General features: G+C 41.1%; 2 protein-coding genes across 4 annotated transcripts in view; both read right to left on the reverse strand.

Annotated features, from left to right (window-relative positions):
* Positions 1–2,004: 2,004 nt before the first annotated feature.
* On the reverse strand, positions 2,005–4,941 carry LOC145457590 (uncharacterized; the record flags this gene model as incomplete). The annotated part of the gene is made up of 1 exon (XM_080335813.1): positions 2,005–4,941. A coding segment is annotated over one exon (645 nt), but the record flags the coding sequence as incomplete, so codon positions are not given.
* A 2,471-nt stretch (positions 4,942–7,412) lies between these two features.
* The window catches only part of LOC145458008 (laminin subunit alpha-5-like), a 57,348-nt gene continuing 39,989 nt past the window's right edge, over positions 7,413–24,771 (reverse strand). For all 3 annotated transcript variants that reach the window (XM_080336299.1, XM_080336301.1, XM_080336298.1), the window contains 11 exons: positions 23,050–23,214; positions 21,638–21,798; positions 20,280–20,450; positions 19,268–19,410; positions 16,091–16,274; positions 15,797–15,924; positions 11,624–11,807; positions 10,942–11,120; positions 10,783–10,878; positions 9,435–9,573; positions 7,413–8,671 (listed from right to left, as the gene is read on the reverse strand). In XM_080336299.1, coding sequence (XP_080192425.1) covers positions 8,402–8,671; positions 9,435–9,573; positions 10,783–10,878; positions 10,942–11,120; positions 11,624–11,807; positions 15,797–15,924; positions 16,091–16,274; positions 19,268–19,410; positions 20,280–20,450; positions 21,638–21,798; positions 23,050–23,214 — 1,820 coding nt within the window. In that variant the 3' untranslated portion in view covers positions 7,413–8,401. The remainder of the gene's footprint in view (positions 8,672–9,434; positions 9,574–10,782; positions 10,879–10,941; positions 11,121–11,623; positions 11,808–15,796; positions 15,925–16,090; positions 16,275–19,267; positions 19,411–20,279; positions 20,451–21,637; positions 21,799–23,049; positions 23,215–24,771) is intronic.

Raw genomic sequence — 24,771 nt, forward strand, 5'->3', positions numbered from 1 at the left:
TCGAGTATTAAATTTAATGATTCGAGTCGAGTGGTAAAAGACGAATTTTTCGAGTACTGAAATTATACGCTTCTCGCCACTGAAAGTTAATTTATCAACGAGAATGATAGTTTCGATACTAATTTTCACTGTTGAAGCCTTGAAACCTTGATTGGCGGTATCGCAACATAAGAAACATAAGTTCAGAGCTACGAAGGTTACTGGATGTAGCACATTTCCAAAGTCATGATTATCCCACAACATTGTCACCAAGTGGAATGCAATCGGCATGGTCGAAAAAATACCAATACATCATTTATGAGATGTATAAATGCATTATACTCCTAGTGGTGGCATAAACGCTGCATATTTGAACTTTGACGTATTACATTCTTTTATGACGTCATAATGAGTAATACTCGATTACTCGACTCGACTCGAAGCAAATTACGTGATTCAGAATCGAATCACTCAGATACTCGATTTTGCCCAGCCCTACTCGAGACTCAGACGGCCAAGACCGACGTTTCATTGTAATTTCGAGGAATAGTACAGTAATCACACTTTTGGGATTTCGTCTATTGATACTGGTACTTGAAAACACGTCCAGAAACTGCTAAAAATGACGAAAATTATAGTATATTATAAATGAGAACCCTTCGATATCACTAAACAGAGTCATAAAAAGTGGATTTAACAAGCCTTTAACTGTAAATCTGGGAGGATAACATAATGACTTGGACTCGACTCGAGTCATAATACCATGACTCGGACTCGAACCTCTGCTCGATGACTTGGACTCGGACTTGACTCGGTGGTGAATTGAAAATGACTCGACTTGACTCGAGTCAAAACTATAAAACTGAGATTGACTTGTGACTCGGAGCCTTGTGACTTGGTTACAACCCTGCTATCCATCATGTTACCCCTAAAAACGAATTGCCAGAATGGACGACATTTCGACTTCCTCGGAAGGCATTTTCAAAAACCTGTAAAGGGAGTACAAATCCTTCTAAAGGAGGGCGTATGGTAACCCTTCATAAGCGGGGTCTTAGAAAAGCCGAGAAGTGTGCCGTGCTACAAGTCGGCGGTTACGGAATCATAAAATAAGAAATATCGGCCTGGTGTAAATGACCATTGTAGTCGACAAACACCATAATTACCACAAATAACATTCGGGTTGAGTAGCCTACATCGTAAATGCCGATAATGCAAGTCTTCTCGCTTCGACGAAATTACGCGTAATCTCCACTCTCGCACGCTGCGCACACACGCATATCATAACAAGTCGCTAAAACTTGACATATTTATAGCAAGTACTGGGGAATCTCAGCAGACTGGGGCTGTTAGCCACATCATCATACAAGACGGGAAACTGTCCGCGGAAACTGTCCGTATATAGAAGGCTTTGACTAACATCGCGAAGGTCAATTTACAAGCTAGTTCTTTCTAAGGCTAAGAATTGAATGTGTCAGCCGATGCTACCATGGCAGAATTACCTACTTTTCAGTGTTATAAACATTTCATTGCAAATTTAAGTTAATGTTTTTCTATACGTAAGTCGCAATTGTTTCCCAATTTTGGTGCCATATTTGTTGCGATCATACCCAAATGTATCGTCGGAAGCGGTACGCGTTTTTATTACATTCGCCACCACCTATCTTTGTGGAAATGTATTTTCGGCACTCTTTTATATGAAATCGAAGTCGTGGATTTTCAAGACACGACTATACGTATTTCAAGAAATGAAGTTGCAAAACTCACTTTGAAATAATAAGTCAACCCACTTTCTCCAAAAATAGTATGATGTCATTTTCAAGAATAGTCATCTTGTTGCTGTTTATCACTAGCCTATACAGATAGCATTTGCACAAGACACATGACTATTGCACGATAATTGACCTAAATTTGAACTAAAACTTTCGGGGGTCCGCGGTGGTCCAGAAGGGGTCCGCGAAGGCAAAAAGGTTGAGAACCACTGCCTAACCAATTCCTCTCAGCAGACAGACATGAAGTAGGCCTATATAGGAAACACGAAAAAATATTTCATGGTAAAACACGAATACATGACTCTGTCTAACGGAAAACTTTAGCAAACGTGAAATGTGCCCGGTTGCTAATTTCTATGCGGTCATTTCCATCGTTCCTGCGTATGGAAGATTGCCTTTCATATAATAAATCAGTGAATTTGTTTCCGTCATTCAGCGATTTTCTTTTACTTAACAAACTCGACTATAGGAACTCCAATATACTAAATAAAGTCAATTCATGTCATACACGTTTCTTCGTAACACAAACGAGGCGAGCCGACAGATTTATTGAAGTAGATTAGGTAAAATTAAATCTGTCATCAACATATGAAGCCGGCACATTTCCTTCGTTCGTATATTTTTATGATATCAAATTATCGAAAAATTGTTATACACACTGAACAGTGAACAGTGAACGCATACAGGATCAACTATTATCTATAAGCAATGGATTTTGGATACTAGTAAGCCCTGGACGAGCTAAAGCAGATGACGAGTGCGGTATATTGATGAACTCACCCTGTAATGACATCAATAACTATAATGTACCATGTACAGGCCTGTTTATTTTTGGATTTCTCCAAAAATAACAAAAATAGCTTAGTTTTGGATGTTTTCAAATTTTAGTTTTGGAGAATCTCCAAAAATAAGAATTGAAGGTGTTTTTAAGCCCTAATACTACTAGAAAACTTCACCGAAAGTATGTTATTATCATGTATTCATGTCCTTCAACACATCGACATCATCAGTGATCTTGATCTAACTTTCCAATACTTTCTTCACAAAGTCTTTGGCCTGAAGAATGGCTTCCAAATAAAAATCAGTCAGTGACGCCTGGTAGAGACCCTTCTCCCAGTTGATTTTCGAGAAATCGGCTTCGACCGTCGCAGTTGTGGAAAACATCAAACCATATGGGTCCAAAGAACTGTCGGATGGTTTCAAACTCTTCAATCTTCCAAACCTTTGCTCCTGACAAGCGCTTGAAAGTGACGTCCGTTTTGTATCGGAGAGATATAGTTGGAATTGGTCTTTTGATATTCTGTATCTACTAAGGTGCCCACCCCAGTGTTTGTCGATCAATTCACTGAGCTGCAAATAAAGTAGCATACATATATGTATCACTCTTGTTGATAATATTAGAATCTAAAAGAGCAAGAAGTATTTGTTCTGTCCTGCCATCAAGGTTGCACCACAGGGCAGGACCCTTTCATTGTCGGCAACTTCAATTTTCTTTATGCCGACGATGAGCCCTGCAATAAATTCTCTCTGCTGCCTCGAACGTGGACTGCTTCTCCTCTTCGTCGATATTATCGAGAACGTTGAGGACTGCACAGTGCACACCCCTGATCCTCCACGAAGTTGCGTGCCTCTGTGAACTTGATAGCCCAGCACCGTCTAACCAGAAAACCTTCCTTGCCGTGGGTGTCATTGTCCCAGTCCTCAGCTGGGCACCGAGCTTGAAGGCGTTCGACCAGGCGATGGAGCTTCTTTTGCTGCTCCACAATCAGATGGGCAAGTCCCTGAAGCTTCGTGACGGTGTTGCTCAGTTCCGTGGCCATGCGATCGAGGACGATCAGTTGGATCCACCACTGCGGCTAAGGTGCACAGGCCGGACTATTCTCGTTTATAACTCCGAGGAGTTGGGTACGGTGTCTAGTTAACCAAGTGGTCATTTTCTTAATTGACAACCAACAGGTGTCAACAAACTTGGGGTACGCACTTTTCATCTCCTGGATCAAGTCCTGTTGCTGTCTGAGGTAACCGGCATTCAGTCCCATCATCGTGTGGACGAAGTGATTGCTGTAGAGGTGGCGGTATTCGGCCTGCGCCACAAGGTCCAGTGGTGCAGCCCGCACCACACTCGTACGATTTCATACCATGCCGCCTCTTCAACCCTTGTCGCCACGCCTCTGGTCCTTCCAGTGAGTGGATGTAGCCTACTTTTGGCGTTTCGGAGACCCCCTGCCTCACACACATGTTGTTTTGCGTGTGTTTTTGTGAGTTTCCTGGTTGTTTCAGCAGTATTTACACTGCTCTGACTCGTTTATTTCACTAAAAAACTTGAAAAAAATCAACCAAAAAAAGCTTAATTTTGGATGTTTTCAAATCTTATTTTTGGAGAATCTCCAAAAATAAAACCCAATTTCCACAAATAAACAGGCCTGACCATGTACCAATGATTCTGCATGCTGGATAATACAACACCTACAGAGTGGTTCTAATATATCAAATATTACTGATTGATGTTTGGTGATTTATATGATAAAATCGTATTTAGAAACACTGTCTACCAATGCATTTGTACGGTGCGTTGTGCTTGTACATCGTGAAAAGGAGCTTGTTCGGGCGTGATTGGTGGAGTTGCAGGAGGCTGTAGCGGACCTGCTAACAAACTTCCATTCATGATGGCGGATACTACCGCAATCAAGAGAACGACGCAGACCAAGACTCCGACGATAATAAGCAATACAGGTAAAACGCTAACATTATTGCTTTTGGGGTCTTTCGACGCATCTTCATTTTTGTAAACTGAGACTTGAGCGTTCTCTTCCAGATTGATTTCCGGGAGTTGGGCGATATCTGAAGTGTTTGTGACATTAATCTCGTCACTAGTTCTAGATAGTGATGACAGCCGTGATGTCTCATTTCTTGAGGCTTCTGATGTCTTTTTGTCATCTATGCTTTCTGTTGGGATTATATCCAACTTCGACGATTTCAAATTCTCGGCTTCGAATCCCGGATATTCTAAATTGTTCGGATTGTCATCTCTTGCACGCGCCTCGTAAGATCCATCCAAGTCATTAGTTTCAATTGAAGAATCGACTTCAGAAGCTTCGTCACTCTCGGCAGAATCACGGTATATATCTGCTGTTGAGTTGATTTCGGATTCCGGCTGAAATATTGTACAATCCGGTATACCGATCGCTTTTATATGTGATTGCGTTCAATTATTTTTAGGTCAGCATACAGAGTAATCTTTAGTTTAGGCCTACTGTGGCTACTGTGTATTCTATTGCCTATTCTTCCATTCGTTAGCCACTTCTTCATTGATGTCAAAGCGTTGTCGCCAGCGCGGCGAACCGAGATTGTATTTTCAGACCCACCTGGACTACAGTAGAGACCAGATTTCAGGATTTGACTTCGGAAATATTTCCGGCTTAAACTGGACCTAACACCCGGTCGGCAAATCAACGACATTGACATTGAATTTTAGTTAGTTTTGCTGATATCGGGGTTTCATTATACGGATAAGGCTTTGGCACAGATTCAAGTAGGGTTCGGGCCTATAGTGAAATCCGAATCGAGTATTTATTGTAATAATGATTCGGGTTGAGTTATAGAGACCATTTTTCGATTACTGAAATCCCACGCGCTTTCAACGAAGATTTTAGTTTCTATGGTTTTTCCAGACTCGGAAGCTTTATCTAGAATCACATCATCCAAAACACGTAGTGAAAAGTTGTGCACGCTAGTGAAACGACATGTCCTTGTTGTTGTTACGAAGTGCAAGGAGGGTGAAAGCATGAGGTGTAGATCGGGCATTGTTTTCTTTGTGGTCGCATAACAGGTACTGATTTGAACCTTCCACATCCATACTACAGATTCATGCTACGTAGCTATGGGAAGTCCTGCTCGTGACCGCGAAGCACTGCCGATAGGCTCCTCTAATTCTTTGGTGTCGGAGATGATCGAGACTAGTTGGAAACCATCAATTTTGACGTTTGACCCGCCCGGACTCTATGCGATCGCAAATCATCTCGGGAACGATGGCAAGAAATAGGAAGAGTTCAAGTGTTCTTACAAAATATGCAATAACAGCAAGTAACCCTTTTCGACCTGATCCAACTAATGCTAGAGAACTGTTCAGTAACGAAGCGCTTCTACTTTTTCAGAGAACTGAAGGTTTCACCGACTTATCACTTTATTGAACGAAATTGTATCAAGTTAGGCTACCACTGGAAATAGCTCTTGTATCACAGAAATTGAATATATTTTCGAGGATTCCATATTTGTAGTGGTATTAGTCGCTTTGTGTTGGGCGCGAAGACGCATATCTTGTAATCGCGCAGGTAGCCCAAAGCAAAAAGCTGTCGACTCTCGACAAAATCTATATATCGAATCTATTCAGAACTTTCATTTTGAATAGTATATTCATATTGAAATGAACCCGAATATTTTCGTCTGACACGCATCAGGGGTAACCGTCAGCAACCCTTTTCGACCTGATCCAACTAATGCTAGAGAACTGGTCAGTAACGAAGCGCTTCTACTTTTTCAGAGAACTGAAGGTTTCACCGACTTATCACTTTATTGAACGAAATTGTATCAAGTTAGGCTACCACTGGAAATAGCTCTTGTATCACAGTAATTGAATATATTTTCGAGGACTCTATATTTGTAGTGGTATTAGTCGCTTTGTGTTGGGCGCGAAGACGCATATCTTGTAATCGCGCAAGTAGCCCAAAGCAAAAAGCTGTCCGCTCTCGACAAAATCTACATATCGAATCTATTCAGAACTTTCATTTTGAATAGTATAGTCATATTGAAATGAACCCGAATATTTTCGGCTGACACTCATCAGGGGTAACCGTCAGCAACTAGTAAAGAATTGGAAAGGACATTGTGTATCAACCAACAAACGTATCACAAAATGTGACGTCACCAGTGTGGAATGAAATCTCAAATAAGAGAGCGTTCAATGTAGGCTACCATTTTAAGACGGTACACGAGCTCCTTCCGTAGACAAAGCTTGGACTGGTGTATTTTAACAACGGTCGACCATCTTAAAATAGTACATCTAACGCTCTTATATTTGTGATTTAATTCCATGCTGGTGACGTCATATTTTGTGATACGATTTCCGATGTACATACAATGTTCTGTCCAATTCTCTACTAGTTGCTGACGATTACCCTGACGAGTGTCAGCCGAAAACATTCGGTTTCCTTTCAATATGAATATACTACTCAATTGTATATTGAAGTTCTGTACCTCGAAGAGGCATGTCTAAATGAGCAGAAAAGTTCGTAATGTCGGCCTAGTTTTAAACGAGTACAAACTTACGCAGATACTTGTGCTTCTAGCAACGGTGATTTCATACACTGTATTACTTTATATTACTTTACAGTTCACACGAATGACTGTGAACAGTGAACAATTCTCCTGGCCTGGATACGAATGGAATCGATACGAGACCAAGGATTAATGTAAGATAATGCACGAGTCGCCATATCACAAACAAGTGCCTCATTTAGTGTGGAGATGAAGATGCAGGTTCAGTCCGTAATTGTGAATTACTCGAAGTTGAAACGATAGTGCCGCTCGCAAAGTCACATTCCACAAGATTAGTGAATGATCGACATGCACCCCTCCGATACCGAACAAGGTATCACGAAACATCCGTTTCAAACGTACCAGATTTTATTCCCATCATTTTCAGTAGAAAATCAGACAGCGAATGACAATGACATCAAACGATTTGAAAGCTGGTTTCAAAATCAAACTTAAAATTTCGTCACACGTCCTATCACAAGACACTCAGATCGTTTCGATACAAGATCAAAACCGACTAGGCATAACTTATTAAATGACACGCTATGAAAGTAAAATCACCCTCTCCTATATTAAAAACAAGTTCAAATTACAAAGTTGGATATATACTGCTTCGAAGCAGGCTCAAACACTTATTTCAGACGGAGGGTCGGTTAGTAAATTACGAATCGTATCACACATCGACACTGTGATCTAATTAAGTTCTCGCAAATGCCAAACATTGAAGCATTAAACAAAAGGAACCTCTAATATGCTGAAGCGAAGGCTATGTTAGTAAGGCACGTACACGGGTATACAGACAGAAAATATGTACAGGATTTCACACGTAGTTTCGGCACGTTTGCACCACTGATACTGGAAGTTTTGGACAAGTATAGATAATTGTAGTGTGCTAATTAGAGGAAAATGAACTCTCGATATCAACTGAAGTTGATTTTTTTTATTTCTTTCCAATTTGCTGAATATGATTCAATTTCAAAGTTTTTAGGAATTAAGTAATTCTAACTTAATTTGAAAAAAATGTGTGGCTATGATTCTAATCCTAGTCTAATTTGGAAAATATCCTACTTGCCCAAATCTGGGATTGTTTACGGTACACATTAAGGAATCGATGTACCGTTATCTTTACATAACATCGTACACTATAGCAATTATTTCAGTAAAATAATACATTGACATAAAATCGAAAATCTCGTGCACATTAAAACGGCTTTGATCGGATTTAAAAACAGTTGCAAGTGAATTCTGTGCGCGGAATTACATATTCGACGAAAATGGAATTCCACAAGGCAGCAGAATGGGTCCGTTTGTATTCAGTGGTTTGGCGGCAAGCGTGCTATCTATACCTGTTCTGTATCCTCCTCTTCCTCGGGGGGAGGACCATTGGGATCAACAAGGTCTGGTTCGACCACAGTAGTGGTAGTGGCGGCAGTAGTCGTAGTGGTGGTAGTGGTAGTTGGCGGGGTGGGTTCGGTGGTAGATGCCACGGTGGTAAGTGCCACGGTTGTGCTTGCTTCTAACCGGGCGTCGCTATCGTACTTGAGTACCAACGGGTAATCGTGGGCCACCGAAATTTCGATTTTATCATCCTGATCGATGGGCGGGATATCCTGCAATAGAGCACACATGAATGTATATGAAGAGACTTGCGGAGATACGAAACTCCAGTATACAAAGGAATACTATATTCATATCGAAATCAACCTGGCATATTGTCGGGAGTAATCGTAACTGGTAGGGAATTGCAAAGAACATCGTGTATCCACAATCGTATCAGGTCTTGCATCACTCCTCCATGCTATCCCAGTAATGCATGAGCGCCAAGCGGGCAAGTCATGGATGCCAGTGTTACTAATCAGGTCACCCATTATCCCGGCATGAAAATTCGAGGACTCGGGTCGAATCAGAGCGAAATGTTGGTAATCCAATTCAAATTCCAATTTTAGAAGCATATCTATGATATGAATAAATTCAAATCTCAACCGTTAAGTTTTTCTGAAAATGCTACAACTGTTTAGCGCAAAACGGGGAGTACATAGTGTGCAGACGTTTGCCATTCTCACGCTTACGATAATCAACTCGATTTCCGTTGAACATCATACCAATGCAGAATCGAATTCAATTTCCAAGTGTTTGCGAATTCAGGAATTCAGTGAAAATCATTCTCCTGCTCAAGTTGAACTCTGATTTCATATGAACTAAGCTTAATCTCCATTACATTTACGAATTCGGAAATGAATTTAATTTCAAAGTTTCTGTGAATTCCGTAATTCTACTTGTAATCTACTATGAAAAAACTGAAGCTACAATTCTGATCCAAATCAAATTTGAAAATGCAGAAAATTGACCAATTCTGCTCTTGGGTGATCATACCGCTGCGCCGCATCCGATGGTTACTCCGACGCGCTCGTCAGCCTCATAGATGTTGAACTTGCGCTGCAGGTGAATCTTGAGGGTCTCGATACATCCGCGATAATTGTGGTTGAGATTGGCCACAACATCGGTGCCGAGCCTGGAGAAATGAGAGACGGTACAATGTAAATAAAAACATAAAAACCATCAACTCCCAACCCATTCAGAAACTGATCAACTCTCTCCTTATAGCAGGGGTCACCAACACGCGGCCCGCGAGCATATTTCGAGGCCCGCGATCCGTTTCAAGATTTTGGAAGAATGCTTCGTAAAGCATATTTAAATGCCGATATTGATTTCAGTTTAAAAATACTGTTGTTCAAAATAAGCTATTCTCCTGTGGTCAACATCCCATCACTATTCCTCACTAGCTGATACAATTTCGGCGATGGCAATAGCATTCTATAGAGGAAGAATTAGCTAAAATCAATGGGCGTATTGCCTCGACGAGAAATGGCCCAGACACTGTCAAGGCCGAGACGCTCAGAAAACGACTTGCAGCTTCCTCGCAAGATTACACTTTACGAGGAGATAGTCTCCCAGCAAATACTGTATCTAGCTTACCGCATTATAGATTCTTTGGTCGCTGAAAAGTGTTCAGGTATTGTGCGTAGCTCACAGTTCAAAATAGAACGAAAGTGACGATCATGATATTTTTGTTGCATTTGCATTTTCGAAATAAAATATTATTTCTTTCGCCGTAATTATGTTTGTCGCCCATGTTAGAGAGCACAGCGTTATACCGATGTTGCTACACTTGAGTCGTTTTTCTAATGCGTAAATGTGCACGACTCGAACCAAGTCACATGACTTGAGACTAGGATATTGTAACTTCGAAGAATAGTAAAGTCACCATTATTGGTATTTCGTCTGTCAGTCCCGATACTTGGAAAATAGGGTCATAAACTGTTGGGACTGAGTAAAATTATGATATTATGAATGTGAGCCCTTCAATATAACTAGAGCAAAGTGGAAACAAGTGGGTTGAACCAGATTGAACTCGAAACTGAACAGTGAACACACTAACTTGGACTCGACCCCTCTATTCACTGACTTGGACTCGAGTCAAAACTACAAAAGTGAGATTGACTTGTGACTCGGGAGCTTGTGACTTTGTTACAACCCTGAGTTGATCTATCCAAAATGATGCGAACTCCTCCAAAACTACTTTCTAAATATAAGTAGTTTTGCCTGAAAACTGCCAAGTAGTCTAAAAACCGCAAGTAGTGCAACTTGAGTACTTTGTTGTAGCAGTATCTAGCCCAAACGATACGAACTCATCCCAAAATAGGGTAAGATCAATATTTACCCGTCAAAGCGATCAGCTTCCGGAACGCCTCCAAGCCAGAAGGATCCGCCGACCATCATATCCCAATCGTCACCGTAGTCCAGCTTCATGAACAAGCTGCAAATTGCGAAAAGTTAACACAAAACGCCCGACAAAGATCACACACGAGATCTCGCTCACTTGTTGTTGATGAGGAGAATAATGAAACTGCCTTGCGATATGAAGCCAAATTTGAGCTGCTGGGTGTCGTCATTTGCAATGTTCTTGTCTATCACTTTAGTGCGCGGCTCATCAAAGCCAAAGTTGTACGTGAACACCAGCTGCCGTCCGTCTTTCAGTTCCAGCGCGTAGAATTGATCCTGAGGAGGCAATTCGTGTTACGCGGTTAAATTAGTCGGCGTGTCTACTCGAGTAGTATAGCAGCAAACAATATATTCATTTTGCTCTAAGCTTTAAGCTTTTGCACTCTAAGCTTTTCGATTAACTGTCATCAATAATGAACATCAGTAAACGAGGTTAATCACATACTGTGTGGTTATTTACACCAGGTCAATCTTCTGACACAACACGAAGGAACACAACACTAAGGAACACAGCATTTAGGAACAACACTTAGGAACACAACACTTTGGAACACAACACTTAGGAACACAACACTTAGGAAGGAATTATATGGAGTCGACCTTGGTCGGACCCGAACCCCTAACTCCTATGGGGTTCGTGGAACCGAGTTTTCGAGTACCTGATGTAGGCAAACCATCTTTACTGACCACCTCCGTTCCTACGGCACGGATTTATGTTACGTAGTATTACGTTTCACATCTCGTGCCAAACGAGTCAACAAGCAATCCGGCAAACTCACGATGCTGTCTCCGACCAGGAACAGCAACTGGTCCTGCTGCTTGGTGTGGAACTTGAAGCCAATGAACGCCACGAGACTGCCCGGATTGTAGAAGCCTTTCCTTTCGATTTGCTCGCGGCCGATTCGAATGTAACTGTCCAGGCCACGGAACTTCCAGGCCCCCGACAATTCGCGTGTTCCCGGGCTGGGGCACAAAAAAATACACACGTCACATGAGCCCGAGCGATTATCGGACCTCCGATAATATCAAGTCGATATCACACTTTGAAAGAAATATCGGTATCCATCCAGAATTTTTGTGACATCACAACACAGTAGTTGAGAGTCAGAGACTGGGAATATTGATATATTTCTTATAGCTTACGGCAGTGTATCCCAACCTATTTCCACTCACGTACCATTTCGAGGTTTTATGCAGTGCTCGCGTGCCACCTACATAAGTTACGCGCATTTCCACCATTTATGACGTCATAGTCACGTATTTGACTTAAGCGAGGTGTAATAACTAGGGCGATTTTTTGACATTTTTTTACCTAAAAATACTTAATTCTGACCAAATTTTGACCTCACGTATGCAAATTACGTGTTTTTGCACATAATGGTAAAATTGTACTACTTATCATCATTTGTGGTTGGAACTGTCTGTTCTTACGAAGTAGTTTGGCCCGAAAAAAAACGTTTTCAACTAAAAAACTAACGAATTTTTACATGAAAAAACTTTATTCTCACGAAATCTGACCCTATGAAGAATTCCAGTAGTTACATCACATATTATGGTAGAAATAATTAAAATCGATTGTAGTACAACGAATGATACTTTCCTACATTCTCGGGTAGAAAGTGTCTGTCCTAACTAAGTAGCTTGCCAAGAATGGAGAAAGAACATTCAACAGCAGCAGTTGTTGGCTGACAACACTGAAGTTGTGTCACGGCTGGTGACAAACCGCGTTGCTTCATTCTAACAATATTGTCTACATCACAATTTTTCATCATGCGCTTCTTGATATGAGAACCATGCAATTCGCAAGCAGTCTTGCTTCAGTTAGGATATTGTGTGCGTTGACCATAACACCAGGTCAATCTATTTCCTTCATTCGACCGTTTATGATTCACATTGCGCAGACAATGGGCCGTCTACAACGGTAGCCTTAGTAGGCTACAAGCTGTAAAATATCACCGGCAGTGCAAAATCTATGATACAATCGATGAAATGCAGGGGTCCGAAAAATTTTGACTTTGTAAAGAATTTGGACAATTTTTTGACTTAACCCTGCAATTTTGACAAAATTTTGACTTATTTTGTCTTGTCAAACAAACATGGCCCTAGTAATAACAAATTCTATTAAACGAGGCGTCAGCTGCCAGGGTTGATGGGATGCACGAAATTGTTTTTTTCACCCCCAGTAGGGTTGTCCATAATTTGGAAAATCTCACAAATGCTGCGTATCCATGTCTCATTCTATAGATTATTGATAAAAAACGTCAATGAGCCTGCAATAAGCTCACAGGAAAGTCGTTAAGATTTGTCTAAATGCGTTTGAAAGTAGCTGCTGTGGAGTGGGCGTGCCAGCGAAGATAGAACGGCCAGAAGACTAGTAATCACGAAATCACGGCTCATGATTGGTTAATCAGTTATGCTTGAATGATGGCGACAGCAGCAACTTGCTGATTACGTGCTTCTACTCATTAAAGAAGTTTGCTAACGGCGATGATTCTGTAAGGGCATTGTAGGTTGGTGATTTAATGTTTTAGTTTGAAAGTCGGTTACGATAGGTTTATAGCAGTAATAGCCTATTGCAGACATGGCAGAGGTGTAACAGCGAATGGTTGTGAACTTGTAGAACTGAGTATAATTCTGAGAAGCATCTAGTCTGATATGCTTGCGATTATGCCTAGTCCTCCTGTTTTCCTGGGTGCAGGTAAAGTATTAGCCATCGCCAAACTGGTGCAGCACAGCACGTGAGATGGATGCTGCGGAGCACAATCCTGTTTGCTTATAAGATGGATATGTGGACCGACCAGGTAGCTTACGTTGGTACTCTGAAGAAGTGTAACTACCGCATCGATTAAATGCATTTATATATCCATGTCTGGTTTGATTCAAACATTAGTCGTGATGCAGCCAGTGATGATCTATGATTCATTTAGGACAGGCTAAGCTCTACAAGCAAACGGTGGTTTTGCTGACCCTACCAGCATAGCCTGTGCATACCTTTAGATCTCTTTCTGTGGTATTATTGAGGACTTTGACAGCACTTACGGTTAGATTCATTGTGCTGTAAGAATCGGACAGGTGCCACGCATAAACGGACGATTCAGCCCATCCTTAGAGCATTCAAGACCTAAATTATACACCACGACCAGAGCCTAATAAGATCAACAAAGTATGATTACTGTTAAGATGTATATTGGTAATCAATGATGGTACATCCCTTCTGAAACTAGAAATTCGTACGCTACTTGCATAAGTGCCATTGCAATGTTTCTTTGTGTGTTTCAGTGCTTTCCCTCGATGAAAGCAAGCTACACAGACTACAACGGTTATACCTTCACAATAAGCCAGTCATGTTTCAAACGTTTTTGTGAAGCAGCTGTCTTTTGTTCGTTATGTAATATGTTACTAAACATATCCCGAATCAATCTCAAATCATCATCTGCGGACCAGCCTACAATGCGCTTACAGATTCACCGCCGTTAGCGGACTCCTCGAACAGCTGATCAGCAAGCCGCCACCGTCGTAATCATTCAGGCATAGCCACTTACCCAATCAAGCGCCGTGGTTTCATGATTACTAGTCTGCTCGCCGTTCTATGGTAGCTGGTACGCCCACTCTGTAGCAGCCACTTTCAAACGCATTTAGACAAATTTTAACGACTTTCCTGTGAGCTTATTGCAGGCTCATCGACGTTTTTTATCAATAATCTATAGAATGAGACATGGATACGCAGGATTTGTGAGATTTTCGAAATTATGGACAACCCTAACCCCCAGTCACTAGAAGAAGAACATAATAAAATAACAACAAACAACAAAACTAAATTTATTCAATGCGATGGCTGCATTTGTTTATTTTCCTCTAGCTGGTCGATGCGTGGCATACGTATGCTCACAGCGCATCGAAGGTCATGCATGAGCGCAACAAGTCGGTTTCGTTTCTTCGACTTGATAGGCATCAGGGAAGAAAATAAATCCTTACTCGCACTTCCAAGAAGGGAGAAATGGCAGCTGGGAAATAGTGTGAGACGACGGCTTCAAAAATACTTGAAATCAACCCCACCCGAACTAATAACTCCTTTCGGTTGAAAAAAAAAACAGAATCTGCTCGAGTGCCACCTGGAAGACCTTCGCGTACCACTAGTGGTACGCGTACCACAGGTTGGGAACCACTGGCTTACGGGTATAAGCGGTCACATCAGTCACAGTCAAAGTTCAAACAGCAAAGAGATTTTCGAGCAAGTAGAAAAGGAAAAATTTCAGGCCTAGTTTTGCCTAAAAGAGTGAAAAATGTTTAGTAGAAAGAGTCTGAAAACATAACTACCTGACAAACTTAAGTAATTAGTCCCATATCATTTGAATATTGGCCAAATATCGGTGAAGGTGCAAGTCATCTGTTTTATATCCTGAATTAGCTCAAAAATCCGATATGGTTTATTGCGTTAGGGCAATTAAAACACTTTCAATTGATTGCGCAAGCGTATCGCCCAAGCTTTATCACCCAAGCTTGAAGTCTGAATTCAGGGTCGTGACTGCCCCCCCTCCCGCCAAATTTGACGGGCAATCTCAAAGCGGACCCAAAATTATTTCGTGAATCAATTTAAACTAGAGCATTTTTGAGCCGATTTATTCAACTCGAGGTTTTTTTCTCTGAATTCAGGGCCATGACTGATCTATCCAAATTTGACGGGCAATCCCAAAGGGGACCCAAAATTATTTCGTAAATCAATATAAACTAGAGCATTTTTGAGCGGATTTATTGAACTCGAGGTTTTTTCTCCGCAATTACGTGTAATCTAGTGACTAGATTTGTCGATTTGAATAAAGACAGCCCTTATATTATTAATACTAATAATAGCGAGTAATTTACAAAAATAAGTTTCTAAAAAAATGACAGGTTTGTAAAACACGGCCACAAAAGGATACAAAGTTTTGAGAGACTTGAGAGAAGATACTCACTGAGCACAACTCTTTCCAGGCAACGGTCCGTTGTAGGCGGCAAAGTTCCAAATTCCGACTCCCTCCTTGTTGACTTTCACGTCCTTGACGCAACCGTCCATCTGATCGTTGGTCAGCTCAACAGGAAGCTGCAATGTAAAGCAGATTAAAACTTATCAAATCTTGATCCCCTGCCAAAAGTGAATTCTGAATGTAAATTTCGATTGTTCTTGACGGGCGTCAGTCGAAACTACTCAGGTTCATATCAGTGTGAGTATATTAATCGCAGTAAAGAACAAATCGAAATAATCCTACCCCTTTCAGAGGCATTCCCCCGATGATAAGTGGGGTCGACTGCAGAGGCAGTGTCGCAGCAACGTTGGACCCTGCGATGGCGGCTTCTTTCACGTTTGGTATCATCAAGTTCGGATTACAAGAATCGCTTCGGCAAGACGAGGGGTCATTGTAATACACCGTGAGCCGAGCTATATTTTCATTCCTGAAAAAAGTAAATTTGATTAAAAAAATTGTAAAATATACACAACACATTCACTGACGCGCGAATATTTTCCGACAAAATTTACTCTATAACATGAAGGAATTTTTCGCGTCTCTAGTAATGTCCTTTCAGCTCTACGCCATGTTTAGTTCCATATACAATGTTACTAAAAAGTCTGGCAATCTCCAACTCCATCACTAGGGTTATATACCAGAGTCGACTTTAGTAGCAGTTTTTCATTGACTGGACTTTTCTGAAGTCAATTTGGTGCATTAACTCGACTTGTACTCGAGTCATTGCGCATGATTCGACCAAGTCATATGACTCAACACTTACCCAAGGCTCTTATATCAGGGCCGATAATAGAACAATAGATAGGCCTCGTTACTAAACAGCAAACACTATGACTTGGACTCGGAACTCTACAAGTTGCTGACGATTACCCCTGACGAGTGTCAGCCGAAACTATTCGGGTTCATTTCAATATGAGCATATGTTTTAATTGTATAACACTGGTCAACAAAATGAAAAAAAATTTTTAGGCAGAACATCTGAGAAATGTTTCGGGGGTTTTTGAGGTTGCTGATTACGAATATCACATTAGTTTTGTCAGATTGGTTCTCTGTCAGAAGATATTTATACCCCTAAAAAAGCCCAAAATTACTGTATTTACTAGGGATGGTGTGAACGTGAGGTTCACGTTCGCGTTCTGTATGTGAACCTCGGAAATTTATAGGTTCGTGTTCACAACAGAACCTTGGTAGGTTCTGCACTGTGAACCTTTAGGTAAATTGTAATTTTCACTCCATTATAAGATCTTTGGCTCAAATTTATTGCATTTCAACTGCGGGTCACTCCATGCATGGTGCTGGCAGCATAAAAAATCAACGCTTAACGAGCATGCACCATGCACCTTGACAACCTTAAAAGTTTTAGTTGCTTTGTTGCAAAAATTTTCTCCGAATAACCAGCTTTCCGTTTGTGAATATTTAGTGACTATCTGCTGTGAGCTTGACCCGCAATCACACAACATCACGAGCGATATACGTAGTCAGCGAATGATGCTTATACAACCAATCAATGACATTGATATCGTCTTCTGATGTAAAAAATCGAACGGACGTACGGGGTCAATCATGACTTCATATCTTTACTGTATCATTAAAACCAAATCTGTGCGATTAAGGTGCTTGCTACTGCTGCATAACTTGTTGTTGTTTGTGGTATCGGTAGCGAGTATTGAAACCCGTTGTACACTCTGCTCAATATCAATATAACAATACTCAGACTCCGAACACATTGTCCGGTCTGGCTAAGACCGTTAAGGCGTAAGCTTACATTCCTTGGTAAGTCCTCGTCGAAATTGTTGGCAATGCGACGGAATGTATTGATTTTACGCAAATATTATATTCTTTGATTACCGCTGTTGATACATTTAGCGACGTTTAAAACGCCGATATGTACTTCAGCATTGTGGCATTATGTGGACCGAGACTTCGCTAGGTATCGTGTACATTAATATAGGCTATCACTTCATTGGAAGATAGGGTTGGAATTAGCAATATGACGTCACGTGACGTCACGAGGTTCACGTTCGTGTTCACACAGAACCTTTGAAAAAGGTTCGCGTTCACACGAACCTGAACCTTTCAGAGGTTCACACCATCCCTAGTATTTACCCTTGAATATTTCACTCAGTGGGACGAAAATGGTAGTTTTTTCTAATTTTAGACAGCGCATAAATGGCTAATTGACTATGAAGAACCCTCATGTCATTCTCATTCATTCTATCAATATTAACATGGGATGATGCGAAGTATTTGTTTGTCAAAAAAGCAGTTTGTAAAGCCTAAAAATTGTACTTTTCCAAAACGGAAATTCATCTTCTAATGTATCAATTGGTCATTCTACCAAGATTAAAGAGGAGTATTAAACTATAAAATTTGTCCTTGAAAGGCTTAACTACAATACTTATATGTGTCTCATTTCTTTTGACTGGTAAATGGATAATTTTCCACTGAGTCAACGAAGTGGGTATACCTAGTAACCCTATCAAACGAGAAGCTTGAATCTGGTATCTGGTATATTCGAATACCGATGAAAGATTCCAATTTCACATTAGGAGTTCACTGCATGTAATTTCTCCTAAGATGTAGTAAATAAAACTTTCAAGCTGATCACAAAGCACCGAACTACAAACAGTCGGTCCGAAAATTCGTATCTGCATATCGAAAACTTGGAACAAACATGAGCATAAAAGTTCACTTCCTATTCAGTCATCTTGATATATTTCCCGATCATCATGTTGATTAGCAAGGGGAGAGGTTCTAACAAGACATCAGAACAACAATAGAAAGATACAGGGCAGGTGAGATGAACCATTGATCATATTATGTCAGACCGTTGCCGGAACCTTTCGACAAACTGCACTAAATAGCTTACAGGCGAAAATCGTACAAAAACAATTTCGAATCAAAATATATCAATAATATTGTATTCCAACTGATTATTTCAAATTTACAATAGGTGGTTGACGTAAAACTGATTGAATTAATGCCACCTTATCAGAGTATCTAGGTAAATACTTCTATACATGACTGGAGTTTATTTATGTACATGATATCCGTGAAAGTCTGTAACTATGATAAATCTAATACCCCAAAATATAGTGCTGTTGCTGTATTTTGATTTAATATAGTCTTCTGTGTGTAAAAATAATAAGTAGATTGAATTTCTAAACTTTATAGTACCACTAAGCCGATTTTATATCTAGTCATTACCGCGAAAATGTGAGATTTTGGTGATAACAGCCCCATGGGTTATCTCCACAACAAGAGCCAATTTGAAAAAAACCAAGGTCATATTCGGAATCAGTGCCCTTCAGAACCCCAAATACCACTCTTACTTTGTCTGCCTAAAAATATGTGTTGACCAGTGTAATGAACTTCCGTGCGTTCAAGAAGCTATTCGAGCGTTTGCCTATCGCAACTTACCTTTCCATTACAATCTTATGCCACTTCTCATCGTTAATTGGGACGTCGCTGATAAGCTGGCCCACGCCGTCCCCGGCTTTATAGTAATAGTAGACTCTGCCACCGATCGTTTCCAGAGCGACGTAATCACCCTCCGGGTCTTGCTAAAACGAAAATATTGAACCTACGTGAATAATATGTTACCAACAGTCATTGTTGGTGCTCTACGTAGAGTCCGAATTTCATATTTGAGTATTCTCTCATCAACAGACATAACCTTCCATGCCATCAAACTATCCGTTGGGATTTCTAGCATTCTGGTTGCTCTTTTCATGATTTTGTGATATGACAATAAGGGGGGTTTTACTGTCATAAAGAGTCTCGCGTAACCTTGAGAAATTGTCAAGTAGACGTGTAAGCAATATAACCACTTGAACACAGCGTATAGTTGAAATATACCCGACTGTTTTCGAAGGACACTCGTCAGGGGTAATCGCCCGCAACTACAAATTTCTTGCCGTTGATTTGTCTACTAGTTGCTGACGATTACCCCTAACGAGTGTCAGCCCAAAATATTCTGGTTCATTTCAATATGAATATAATATACAATTGTATATTGAAGTTTTGTACCCCTCCTCAAACAACCACAGCAAGTAGATAAATGAAAGAATAGGACACTATATATTTTATCCTCGATGTTTTTGTGGCATATGCACCGACTCGTGACATAACTACACACGATCTGTGCATATGCATACCACGAGTGCATGATGTGCATATCCCACTGCACAAGGAAGGTGCAGAAATAGCCTTGTAATGATTTTCAAATCTGTATACCATCCCTGCATGCCATCCTGATAATGCTGAGCGCCAAGCGGGCAAGCCACAGAAACCAGTTCAATCAACGAGTTCTTTGGTCTGACCCGGTCAGGAATTGAACACACGGCCTACCGATCAAGAAGCCAGAAGCTCCACCATTACGCTATCATGTCGGCGAAATAAAACCTACTAAGGCACGTTCCTCCGCACTTACCGATCCCAAGTATAGGAGAGAGTTGTCTTCCGATTTGGACACGTTGACGTCGGCCTCGATATTTGTGCGATCGGTCAGTTCGAACGCGTGCTGCGGAATGTGCACCTGAGCGTATTCGGGATACACACCATCGGAGAGTTCTTTCTTCTTGAATTCCATGGCCACCGACACCTGGAAAGCGGAAATGCTTTTAATAATTCAGGCACTGACGCATCGCAGGATGATAGACACGGGGTTGTTTAGACTCATATCCATTTTGAATTGACACGACTTGAACTCTAGGGCAGTCGTTCTTAAAGGGGCACTGCGCTCTAAAAATGATGTGGTCTCAAATTGAAGGTGAAAACGAACAAAAATTTTTGACCGCGGCCATTTCCTTCAGAACGCCACCGTAATGGAGCTGCAATTTATTGAAATTTCTACAAGACCAGCTGCCGCGGCTGCTTAGCCCGGTACATGGCACGATATCTTCACCGTCGCACTTGCTCGACGCGATTAGGCAGTCACGCAGAGAACGAATTTTAGATAGTTGTTAGCCGATGTTATGAAGAAAATGTGTCTAAGTTTCATTCTCTGCGTGACTGCCTTATCGCGTCGAGCAAGTGCGACGATGAAGACATCGTGCCATGTAACGGGTTAAGCAGCCGCGGCAGCTGGTCTTGTAGAAATTTCAATAAATTGCAGCTCCATTACGGTGGCGTTCTGGAGGAAATGGCTGCGGCCAGAAATTTTATTTCGTTTTTATCTTCAATTTGAGACCACATCATTTTTAGAGCGCAGTGCCCCTTTAACAGGTGATCCAATGATCCCCAGGGATTCGCCGAGTGATTCATCATGACGATTAAATGCTAATGGATTAAACTTCGGTAAAAAAATGGGGTGAAAAACAGGGTTAAAAATTTTAGCAAAATCATAAAAACTGGGAAACTCGGCGCGGTACAAATGACAGGCTTAAAAATTCGAGCGGATGTTGCGGCAAAAAACTTCCGGTCAAAAATGAGGGTTAAAAATTTGAGCCAGAATTGCAGACAAAACTTGTGATGAAATTTTGCAATAGACCGAAAGACTCCTCCGTGTCAGTACAAAGGACCGCAAAAGCACCAACAAACGAGTTGAAAACCATACGGGGTAAAAAAATCACAATATGCTGAGAGCAGTACAAAGAGTGACAAGGTTAAAAATTTGAGGGAAAATTGTAGGAAAAGAACGTGGTAAAAAATGAGTTCAAAAACTTGGTTTAAAAATTCATAATAAACTGAAAGACTCCGTGCGGTTTAGAAAATCCGTGCAGTATTAAGAGAGCAGGGTTAATAGTGTGGTAACAAATTGGGGTAAAATGGACTCTGCAAGGCACATACCACTCCGGCCCTGTCGCGAGACATTGCAATCTTTTTCCTGATCATGGCTATCTTCGCGTCCAGACCGAGCCGTCCGGGCAGCAAGGCCACGGCTTCCGCGTTTTCCTTCACTTCGGCCAATTTGTCCTCCACACCGGACATATCATTTTCCACTTCCAGAACTTAACGAGAAAAAAAGCCCCGTCGAAACAATGCAGCGATGAACAGGACTGGGCTGGGAATTGAACTGTTACTGGCAAATACCGTATAATTCCAGTTGTTGTAATTACCAGGGTTGTAATGACTCCACTCGAGTCATTTTCTCAAAATACCGAAATGACTCAACTCGACCCGAGTCAATCTGTGATTCGTTGCGGATGAATCGGACAAAATCATAGGACTCAAGATGGCCAAGACAGACATTCCATTGTAATTTCAAAGAACAGTAAAGCAACACTATCGGTATTTCATCTATTGGTAGCGGCACATGAAAATACGAGAATAATAAGTATATTATAAATGCAAACCATTCGATATCACCGACAAGAGTTATAAAAAGAGGTTGAAACAAGAATTCAACAGGAAACTGATCAATCAACACACTGACTTAAAACTCGCACTCGAGTCTTAATACCATGACTCGGACTCGAAGCTCTGTTTGTTTGCTGACTTGGAGTCGGACTTGACTCAGTGGTGAATTGAAAATGACTCGACTTGACTCGAGTCAAAACTATAAAAGTCAGATTGTCTTGTCTTGTCTTATTTATGGAATACCAGTTCTACATCACATTAAAGATTGTTTAATATTTTTCCGACCATGCCTATTTTATCGCACTTTGTGACAATGCTGTGGATCGCACACGTATGTAGCGTTGTACCACATGATCTGTATGGCGAGATACGACCAATTAAGGTCTCAAGACTCCAACAGTGTAAAATAGTATCGAAAATATATATGTCATTGATAAATTGACTCTTGTATGTCAGTACTTGAGAAAAGAATCTCTCAATACCCAAATTGTATCAGTAGCATGCTCTATTCAGATTTGAGTAATCGAATCATTATGTAAGTCCAATTGTGTAGCAGGCGATTCGTCCTTCGTTGAAGCTGAAATCATCGCACTCGGGGCACCATGTGATAGGTGGGTCGTCTGATAACTTAGCTCAGGGTAGTAGACGCACGTCCCTGCGTTAGTCCTTGATCCGACAACTTCAACGTGAATGCAACGACAGATTGCCTCGGAGAGATATATTGGTCGAATATGCATGGATATTGGAATATACAGTAGGAAATCGCATACGAGTCTCGCTTGTAATTGGGATGCACTTGCTAACAAATGGTAATTTACGTGGTACGAGAAGAAAGGCGATGATCACATGATATACAGATATGAGAGAGAGCCAGGAGCTCAACAGATTTAAAATCGACATACCTTTCTCTCTCGTGCTGTCGACTTCGCCGCCGAGATCCACGTTCGGGTCCGGGGCAGAGTTGATTTGATCCTCGAGTTCTTGAGCTTGAGCAATGACCTGGTCGGATAGCTCGTTCGCTCTGTCGGATATGTCCTTGGTTTCGCGGTTATTCTCGTCGACGTCGCCTGGCAGAATACAGTGAGCGTGAGTACATGTAGTACCGACTCTGCTGGTACTCGCGCTGATAATTGAAGCAGTAGTGATCTTGGACCAGACCCGGGTCAAACGTGGCTCGCAAAAAAAACTTGGGATTCAAACTATGAAATTTATTAATTGATGTTAATTTGTGGACAGAAACTACTGTAGTTCATTTACATAACGTGATTACTAGGGAGATTTGTTCACAAAGTCAAGATTTTTTGACCCCTGCTTTTCGTTTGTATCGCAGATTTTGCAATGTCGATGAACTTATCATTCGACACTTTACAGCTGAATGGTCAAATGAAACAAATACGTTGACATGGTGTTATGGTCAACGTACTGCAACATCCTAACTGAAGCAAGACTGCGTGGGCATTGCATGGTTCTTGCAATAAGAAGCACATTATGAAAAATTGTGATGTAGACCAGTGGTTCTCAACCGCCGGTCCGCGACGACATAACTGCCGGTACGCGAGGTGCATCACAATTTAATACCTAAATTTAAAGATGCGGTATGTTGAAGGTTTTTCCATTGGTTACGAAATACAGAACTTCGTGAGGTAACATTAGGGCTGGAAACATGTTCGATTTGACATGAAGTTACAGCCGTGCCATTTGACGACATGCGAGCGACAAGCACAAGCTGACTCACTAAACCGCACAGTTTCGCGATCATTCGTTTTCGATTAATTCATTTATATCTGTCACATCCCAAACCCCGCGATTGGAGCGGGGCCGAGCCCAAAATTATTTCGTGAAATAACATAAATTATTGAGTGTATTTTGAAACTTTGTCGAACTTTTTTCAAATTTTTCCACGCCTTGCGCGATTGTACATCACTAAATGTCTTGCTTATTGGGTGACATTCCATCAAGAAATACGCGTGACTTATAGAAATAGGCATTTCAGCGTCTGTCATTGCTGCACAACAACGCACCAACACATAATGAAGTTTAGGCTAACACGGGGCTTAGAAAAGTGTGCCAAAACATTCGTCAGCGAGAAAACCTTGGCCGAAAACGTCTGCCCTTTGCTGACCGAAAACTTCGATATATAGATGTCTAATTGTCCATAGGCGCCTCAATGGCTACCGCCGGATCTTGCTGTCCTGACAATCTGTACCCCACAGGACAAATTATTTACGAGTGAAGAAATACCAATTTGGAATTGTGTGCGTCTCTTAGTTTAATACACTGGGCGATTTCAATATCTATTCACTATATAAGAGATAGTTGGTCACGAAATATTGACATGTAACCAAGTAAATTATTCCAACAGGCCCACTTGAATATGTTTAATTATTAATTACATGCCCTAAATTTTCCAAGACGACACCTCACTCAGCTCTACCTGAAAATCTGATCATTCTGATAGGATAAAGAATTTATAGCAATAAATATGCAGTCACAAAATATAGAAAGTTTAGGCGCTCGGTGTGATTAGGTTACATCAACTCTCTGGCTACACTGAGTAGAATGAATGTGCTCACTGCTCACAAGTCCTAGTGAGAACATCCATCAAACTGTGGGGTCTTGGGGGC

This window comes from Botryllus schlosseri, chromosome 15 (assembly GCF_051294905.1).
Source record: "Botryllus schlosseri isolate E-star chromosome 15, Bs_hap1, whole genome shotgun sequence".
Lineage (NCBI taxonomy): Eukaryota > Metazoa > Chordata > Ascidiacea > Stolidobranchia > Styelidae > Botryllus > Botryllus schlosseri.